Below are 9,442 nucleotides of genomic sequence, written 5' to 3'. Positions count from 1 at the left end.
ACCAGTCAGTCTTATTATATACTGTAGGGCAGGGTTCCCCAATAGGCGGCCTGCGGGGGGCTACTGTCTGGCCCCCACCAACCCCAGTAATAATGGTGGTATAAGAGCAGCAACAACACTAGTATATCCTCGTTGTCGAAATGTGTACGTTCTTTAGCTAAGTAAAGCCCTGCTTCATCATACAAGGCCGTCGCACAAAAGTAGTGAAAACAGCAGATCTACAACCACAAGCACACAACGCCCTGCGATGCGAGGCGTTGTGTGCTTGTAGATCGTCTGTTCTCACTAGTTTAAATCATTTTTAAAATGATAAATGGACATACAAGACTTTCACCCGACAACGACGATATCTGAACTGTCGCTGGGGTAGCGGGAACGCCACCGTCGCCCCTGCAATGTTGTGGCCCTCGGCTTGGTACCCTAGACATGATTCAATGTTGTGGCCCTCGGCTTGGTACCCTAGACATGATTCAATGTTGTGGCCCTCGGCTTGGTACCCTAGACATGATTCAATGTTGTGGCCCTCGGCTTGGTACCCTAGACAATATATTTATATTTATATATTATATATATATATATATATATATGTGAATTTAATAAATCAATACCACAATGATTGTTATATGAATTTAATAAATCAATACCACAATGATTGTTATATGAATTTAATAAATCAATACCATAATGATTGTTATATGAATTTAATAAATCAATACCATAATGATTGTTATAAGAATTTAATAAATCAATACCACAATGATTGTTATATGAATTTAATAAATCAATACCACAATGATTGTTATATGAATTTAATAAATCAATACCATAATGATTGTTATATGAATTTAATAGATTGTTATATGAATTTAATAAATCAATACCATAATGATTGACAGGTGAACATCTCTGCTGTTCAGGAAGATAAGCAGCAGGCCTACGGGAACGGAAACGGAATTATGTAATATATATTATATATATTTATACATATACATACATTACACACACGCACGCACGCACATTTATAATGAGTGTATTTTATTAATGATAAAGTATGTATCTATAATAAATGTATGGTATTTATAATGATTGTATTTTATTATGATAGAATCATTGCTGAATCCTCCACTGGATGTCTATTGGCTGGATCTGCTCTGGGCAAGAGAGGTAAACACTGATCCCATAGCCTGAACTGACCACTAATACACTGATCCCATAGCCTGAACTGACCACTAATACACTGATCCCATAGCCTGAACTGACCACTAATACACTGATCCCATAGCCTGAACTGACCACCATGAGTCTTGCAAGTTATTTTTTGGTTAATGCTAACCTGACGATTTCACTCTGTAGTTGAAAAAGTCGGGATATTTAAAGTCGGCGCTCGTAAAAATGGTAAATGGTGCATTTATATTTATATAGTGCTTTTATCCAGTGATGTCACTGTTGGACATGTTGACAGGAGGAGGCGGGATTTGAACCGACAGTGATCTCACTGAAAAGCGGCAGGTTTTCTGTCTGCCGTTTCCCCTCTTCTCTGTTAACATTATGGGTAATGCATTCAAGTGGCAAATTCAATGTGACACACATCATGTATTTAGAAAACAAGAAGATATTTTGACAAAGCCAATAATTTTAACACTCATCTTTTATATTCTTTAATTACAATCTTAAATATGAACCCTTGTTGTAAAAAACTAAAGTTGTCCATTAATAATATGCATAATTATATATTCTAGGAGTCAGTGCATTAATAATGCGTATAATTATGTATTTTAGGAGTCAGTACATTAATAATGCGTATAATTATGTATTTTAGGAGTCAGTGCATTTATAATATGTATAATTATGTATTTTAGGAGTCAGTACATTAATAATGCGTATAATTATGTATTTTAGGAGTCAGTGCATTTATAATATGTATAATTATGTATTGTAGGATTCAGTATATTAATAATGCGTATAATTATGTATTTTAGGAGTCAGTGCATTAATAATATGTATAATTATGTATTTTAGGAGTCAGTGCATTAATAATATGTATAATTATGTATTTTAGGAGTCAGTGCATTAATAATATGTATAATTATGTATTTTAGGAGTCAGTGCATTAATAATATGTATAATATTTTAGGAGTCAGTGCATTAATATTGATAATAATCTTCATATTTTAGGAGTCAGTATATTAATAATATGTATAATTATATATTTTAGGAGTCAGTGCATTAATATTGATAATATTCATATTTTAGGAGTCAGTGCAGACAGGGTTGGGATGGAAGCAGCAGAGATGTTGATGAAGAACATCAGACACAACGGATGTGTAGATGATTATCTACAAGACCAGGTACACACTACACACTACACACTACACACACACACACACACACACACACACACACACACACACACACACACTCTACTCGTGTTACACTAAGTTAGTTATTCAAAAGTACTTTCATAACTATTTGTTCAGTTTATAATCGTGTGTGCGTGCGTGCGTGCGTGCATGCGTGCGCGTGTGTGTGTGCGTGCGTGCGTGCGTGCGTGTGTGTGTGCAGCTCATCATCTTCATGGCTCTGGCTAAAGGAAGGTCTCGGATTCGAACCGGAGCCATTACGCTGCACACCAAGACCGCTGTGCACGTGGCTGAGCTGCTGACTGAGGTATTATTATTATTATTAACTAGACCTTATCATTATTATTATTATTATTATTATTATAAACTAGACCTTAGCTGTTCAAAGATATGAGCTCCAAAATATGTGCAGAGTGTGGGTTATGGGGAAAGTTACTGTAACTGGTGCGTGCGTGAGAATATGTGGGAGCATCATAATGTAAGGAGCAGCTCATGGAGGAGTGTATATTTATGATGGATACACATAATTTAACAGATAAATTAGGTGAATAGAAGTATGGGGATGTATGCGCTTGCTCCACATATTTTTTTTATACCCGTTGGAAGATGACACAGTTAAAACACATCGAACGCACCCGGTGCATGCGTGACCTGTGCATGCATGCAACCTACGTGAGAGAGAGAGAGAAAGAGACCATGCGCATTCCTAAGTTTTGGTGTGTGAGAGAGGGGTGTGTGTGGGGCTACAGATCCCATGGCCTGGAGGAACGGACCGTAACCCTGACAACAGGCTGTAGAGTTGAACTGAAGTGGTGAAGAAACGCTAATAAATAACTTGAATTTGGGAAAATTTTAAATCTACCAAAAATGGCCAATGCCATGTGAAACCCTAACCCCTAACCCTAACCCTAACCCAATGCCATGTGAAATAACCCTAACCCTAACCCAATGCCATGTGAAATAACCCTAACCCTAACCCAATGCCATGTGAAATAACCCTAACCCTAACCCAATGCCATGTGAAAGTTGGGATCAGTTGCTGAAGCAAGTGAATAGATAAATGTGGAAATGCATTGTGTGACTGACCTGCTGACTGACTGACTGACTGACTGACTGACTGACTGACTGACTGACCTACTGACTGACTGACTGACTGACTGATCTCTCTGATTATATGTTAGATGTAGCTGAGCTACTGACTGAGGTAATGATAATATTATTATAAATGTGGTTGAGCTACAACTTACAATTTACAGTTAGGCATTTAGCAGACGCTTTTAATGCAAAGCGACTTAATACTCAGGTAATACATCACTATAATAAGCAAGATAATATAATAAGCAAGATAACATGTCAGTGCATTAAAGTTGCTATAAGCAGTTTTCTGCTGACATAAGCAGGACAAAGGCAATTGCTTATTTTTATTTTAGGAGCCGCAGTCTGCCTCCAAAACTATTATTTTATCTGTCACTAGCAGCTCATTGGTGCATGAACCAGACGACCGGGGCTAAAAGGATGGACAGACAGGTCAACCAATCCAAACAAGAACAAGAGGCGGTCCTGATTGGTCTGCTTATTTGGCAGGCTGCCAAATAAGCAGACCAATGACAGAACTTCTCACAGATAAAAATAATAGTTTTGGGGGCAGAGTCGTCTGAATATAATAAAATAAAAATACAAAATAAGCAATTGCCTGTTTCCTGCTTACGTCAGCAGAAAACTGCATAAAGCAACTTTAACAACAAATGAAATGGAATATCAATCTAGAAAAACAATAACAGGTAGACTAAGACTACGCACCTGAGCAGTAAAAAACTTCTAAAACCTAACAATGCTGTCTAGCTTCATGTCTGGTCATCGAGAGAAGGGGACTGTAATAATAATATTATTACAAGTAACACTCCCTAAGGTGGAGTAGTGACTGTCACAGCTTTTAAAACGCCACATTTAAGTCATTAGGAGAACCAGATGTTGTTCCTAGTTTGACGTACCTTTTCAAGTCATCGTGAAATATTTTTCGCAGCGTATGATTGGCCCACCGATCAGCAGCGTATGATTGGCCCACCGATCGATCACACAAACAGACATGGTCTTTTGGACGAACGGTTCCAATGTCATGTCCGTCTGTCTGTCTGTCTGTCTGTCTGTCACACCTCCATATAGACACTCTGACATCATAGCTGAGGTTATAGACCACACGAGACTGACACAATATGTCCATATGTGGGCATTCCCAGATGATGCCCTGTTAGGGCAACCACACTAACGCAATCCCTTTTATGTCCATATATGGAGATCCTGGATGTCATCAACATTAAGCAGTTTATTTTGTTGAATTAATATCAATATGTTGTAATTGTTTTTATGTTGTTTTTCTTCAGGCTAAGTTTGACATCACTTCCTGTGAAGAACAACCAGGAAGTTACATCATCGAATGTCAGGGGTCAGGGGTCACCAACCCTCAGCTGTAGCCCTGCCCCCCCAACCCCTAAGCCGCCTCATTGGCTGCTTCAGGCCCCTCCCACCTTCACCCTGGGCTGTCTCATTGGCTGGGCTATGTGCCAAATATACATGTGTAAACAAGAACTGTCAAATATTCAAAACTGTCAAAAAAAAGATTAAAAACCCGTCAAATATTTAAAAAAATACAACTAAAATATTCAAAACTGTTAAAAATGATTCAAAACTGTCAAAAAAGTTTCAAAATTGTCAAATATATAAAAAAAGAACTAAAATATTCAAAACTGTGAAATATTAAAAAGAACTGTCAATTATTCAAAACTGTAAAAAAAAAAAAAAAGATTCAAAACTGTCAAATATTAAAACAACTGTCCGAAAAAGATTCAAGACTGTTTGATTGTTGTTGTTTTGATGTACCTTTATTACCTTAAGTACCTTTTACCAGTTCTAGAGGGTTTAAGATACCAGAGCTGTAGTCATGTTTAAATGAGGTCAATGTGTTGAGAGCAGAATAAATATATTTTATTTCATAGATGTTTTCATAGATTTGTTTTGACAGATGCTGTCATCCATGTTCAAATAATGTCTGTTTGCACCTTTATCTTTTCTATTAAATTGATGGAAACATAGGCTTTGCTGCCACCTTGTGGTGACCACAGACAAATGCAAAACACATAACCAAATGTTGTGCTTGTTTTTTTGATTGATTGATTGAAGAATTTATTAGAAGTTTGCAATAGAAAAAAGTACAGTTTCATGACAGTACAAATCACAGGTACAAGGTCAACTAAAAGGAGATCCTAGAAAGCCGAGGCTTATTTCCACAGGAACCACACTTTAAGTATCTCATATAACATTGAAAGACAGACGGATAGAACATAGTACTTTATCTAGGATAATATCAGTTTCAAAAGCATAACATCAAATACAAAAGGCAGAATACAAAGAAAAAGGGGGGGGGGGGGAGCATGGGGGCTTAGACTATTTACAAGTCACGGGTAGCTGCTGTCTGAAGGTGACTTTTCATACCAATTTTGAAGGAGGCTAGGGATTTGCTCTCCTTTAGGGCTTGTGGAAGGGCGTTCCACATGTTGATGGTATAGCAGGAGAACGAGTTAGCGCCTTGTTTAGTGTTAAATCTACGCTGATGATGATTAGTGGAGCTGCCTCTGGTGTTATGATCGTGAACATCCTTGACCTTTAAGAAGTAGTTTGTAAGGTACATGGGAATCTTGGAGGTGTAGTGTATCTTGTACACCAGGCCCATTGCAAGATGCTGTACTCTGTCAGCTACTTTGAGCCACCCCACGCTTTCGTGGTGATGCTCGGTAAGGTGGGTCAGAGGAGGGAGACCAAGCACAACCCTAATTAGTTTGTTTTGGGCTGTTTGGAGCTTTAGCTTTAAGGCAGCTGGGGCGTCGCGATACCAGACAAGGACTCCGTAATCAATGAGGGGCCCAATAAGAGCACCTCCTAGTGTCTTTCGGGATTTAATATTGATCAGTGGGGCAACTCTTTGCAAGAAGCGAATTCGTTGATTGACTTTATTGATTACCTTGGTGGTCATTTTTTCACTGGATAGGTTAGCCTCCAGGATGCAACCCAGGTAGCAGATGTGGTTTTTTCTTTCTATCACAGTGTCACCTACTTTAATTGTGAAGTTCTCAACTAGGCTAAGTTTCTGACTAGATCCAAAGAGGATACATTCAGTTTTGCCTAGGTGAATTGAGAGTCTGTTGTCATTGAGCCAGGTGCAGATCTTGTTAAGTTCACAGTTAAGGGCCTTTTCAACCTGCAAAATGTCTCTGCCTGAGACTAGGAGAGCCGAGTCATCCGCGAACAGAAACAGATTGCAGTCACAAGCAGATGACATGTCGTTTACGTATATTAAGAACAACAGTGGTCCTAGTATACTCCCTTGAGGTACTCCACAGTTTACTGGGAGGGGGGGGGACAGGGTTCCGTTGACTTCCACCATCTGTTCCCTCCCCACCAAGTAAGAGTGCATCCATCTCACTGCTGTGCTATCAAGACCAATAGCTTTGAGTTTTTCGATCAGAATAGAATGATCGACGGTGTCAAATGCCTTCTGGAGGTCCAGCATGACCATGCCGCAATATTTGCCATCGTGAATTTGCCATCGTGAATTTCACGTTTGATGTCAAATAGATGAGGCATGTATCTGTGGAATGGGACTCTCTGAAGCCAGACTGGAACTCGTAGATCAGTTTATTCTCTTCAAGATATTTAGCCACCTGTTCATAGACAATTTTTTCCATTACCTTAGAGATGGAACTAAGGATTGAGATTGGCCTGTAGTTGCCAGGGTCAAGTTTACTGCCTTTGTTGTGCAGGGGGGTTACCTTGGCTAATTTGAAGTCCTGGGGGACATAACCCTGCTTGATAGATAGATTAATAATATGGGTAATGATTGGGGCAATGGTGGCAGCTGAGTCTATGAGAAATTTGGGGGCAATTTTATCATGGCCAGCGGCCTTGAATTGAGGTAGGGTGCGCAGTTTTTTAAACACTTCATCAGTTGACACCGTGGCAAGTTTAAAGTTGTCTTTGCATACCCCAAGGTTCCTGTAGAATTTCAAGATGTGCCTAACACCAAACAGCCCAGATGGAGCGGGCAGTTTATTGACCAGATTTTTGGCCATGGAGGTGAAGTAGATGTTGAGATTTTTGGCTACATCAAGACTATCAGTGAGGAGGGTTATGGGAGTTTGGATGGATATGTTGCTGGCTATGGATCTGAGTTTAGCACCACAGCCTAGCTGGGTTTTAAATAGCTTCCATAGGTCTCGTGGTTTGTGGATGTTTTCCTCAACTTTCTCATCCAAGTAGTTTTTTTTGGCAGAAAGGATTAAGGAGGTTGTCCGATTTCTCAGTTTATTAGCCTCTAAACTGACTATTTCTAATTTGGCTTTAAGGTGTTTATTGGGGCCTTTTTTGAGTTTGTGATTATATTTGCGTTTCTCAGAGTATTTTTTGTCTCTGAGTTTCATTGATTCACAGATTTCCGAATTCCACCATGGCTGTGAGCGGGCTTTAACCCTGACCCTACGCAAAGGAGCCACTTCGTCTAGGGTAGTGTTGAAAATGGATTTAAAGCCTAGCCAGGCTTCATCGACCTGAGTGCTAGCTAGTACTGGGGACCAGTCAGATTTCTCCAGTTTGTGGTTAAAGGCTTCGCTAGAGTAGGTTTTGAGGTTTCTAGCTTCAACTGTTTTGTGGCCGTCAGCTTTGGACTTATGTATTTTGCGGGTGCAGTAAATGATATCATGGTCGCTTAGACCACCACATTCAATAGTCCCACTCGCGGAGACTTTAGATTTGTCTGTGGTTACAATGAGATCTATGGTGGTTTGAGAGTTATCTGTAACCCTAGTTGGCTTGGTGATGAGCTGAGTGAAACCCTGTTGATTACATAGCTTATTGAACTTTTTGAATAGAGGAGCTTCTTTACGAAGCATGTCTATGTTCCAATCGCCAATAATGTATTTTTCAACATTGTCCACCGGTGCAAGGCTCTCCTCCAGTAACTCACAGAAATCATTTTGGTCGGGCGGTCTATAGATGGCACCGATTAGTATGTTTTTAGCTTTCTTAAGAATCACTTCCACCCATACAGTTTCTAAAGAGCTGTGTTGTAGGTCAGGGCGGGGGATATACTTAATACAGTTATGAACATACATGCATACACCACCACCAAATCTGTTTCTATCATTTCGGATGACCGAGTAGTTGTCAATTTCGATCTGAGAGTCAGTGATAGAGTCATCAAGTTTGGTCTCTGAGAAGGTTAGAAAATGGACCTTACCTTCGTGAACCATATGCTTGATTTGTTCAAATTTAGCAAACAAACTGTTAATGTTTAAGTGCATAATATGAATACCTCTTTTCACAAAGCGGCATTCATTGTAAAATGAAACCAAATGAACCCTTATAGATGCCTTAATGGTCCACGTCACATTGATATAAACCAGTATGTGCACGCCGGTCGGCACCAAATGAACCCCACCGTTCATAGGATGCAATGGATGGCACTCGTGTTTAAAAATGCATTCAATCAAACTTTCAGAAGTCGTTTTCCCGAGGAAGAATGCTTAGGATTTTTACTGTAAATTCTCACTCTTGAAATATATAATCCTTAGTTTCTGTTGATTGTAAACAATAATAGCGATTCAAAACAGTTGTCCTTCAAACCCCACCTCTATTCACCGTCATCAGAACAGAGGGAGCTCCTCTTGATCACCCACCCGATCCACTGGATCACCAGAGCGTCTACTGCTCGCCCAGCTGCAGTCCATGAAGCCTAATTATGCTCCGTCCTGCGACGGTGTCGCGCGCAGAGCCGCAGACCTCCAAGCTCAGAAGGGTTGCATTGGTGACGCGATGTGAGTTTGTATATCAGCTACTCGGTTGACGTGGAACACCGTTGCGCAATGAAGTATATATGTCTCGATAAGGGCGCACCCATGGGAGCACCTCACTAGCACACAAGAGGAGGTTCAATAACCAGTGCTCCCCAAAACAACAGGTTTGGGGATCTGTTGGGAATTGATTACATGATACAGTCAGCTGTGCATTCAGTCTCAATGTTTGTAAACAAATAA

General features: G+C 39.8%; 1 protein-coding gene across 2 annotated transcripts in view; it reads left to right on the top strand.

Moving 5' to 3' along the window:
• rtca (RNA 3'-terminal phosphate cyclase) overlaps positions 1 to 5,168 on the top strand; it is a 16,544-nt gene extending 11,376 nt beyond the window's left edge. Inside the window, exons 8-12 of one of the 2 annotated variants that reach the window (XM_080724286.1) lie at positions 918 to 958; positions 1,106 to 1,164; positions 2,254 to 2,348; positions 2,563 to 2,667; positions 4,742 to 5,168. In XM_080724286.1, coding sequence (XP_080580412.1) covers positions 918 to 958; positions 1,106 to 1,164; positions 2,254 to 2,348; positions 2,563 to 2,667; positions 4,742 to 4,831 — 390 coding nt within the window. In that variant the 3' untranslated portion in view covers positions 4,832 to 5,168. Of the gene's footprint in view, positions 1 to 896; positions 959 to 1,105; positions 1,165 to 2,253; positions 2,349 to 2,562; positions 2,668 to 4,741 lie in introns of both variants that reach the window. The other variant, XM_080724285.1, reaches the window with a different exon arrangement.
• Positions 5,169 to 9,442: the final 4,274 nt, after the last annotated feature.

This window comes from Nannobrachium achirus (assembly GCF_963921795.1).
Source record: "Nannobrachium achirus genome assembly, chromosome: 1".
NCBI lineage: Eukaryota > Metazoa > Chordata > Actinopteri > Myctophiformes > Myctophidae > Nannobrachium > Nannobrachium achirus.
This window is presented reverse-complemented; position numbering and strand designations above follow the sequence as displayed.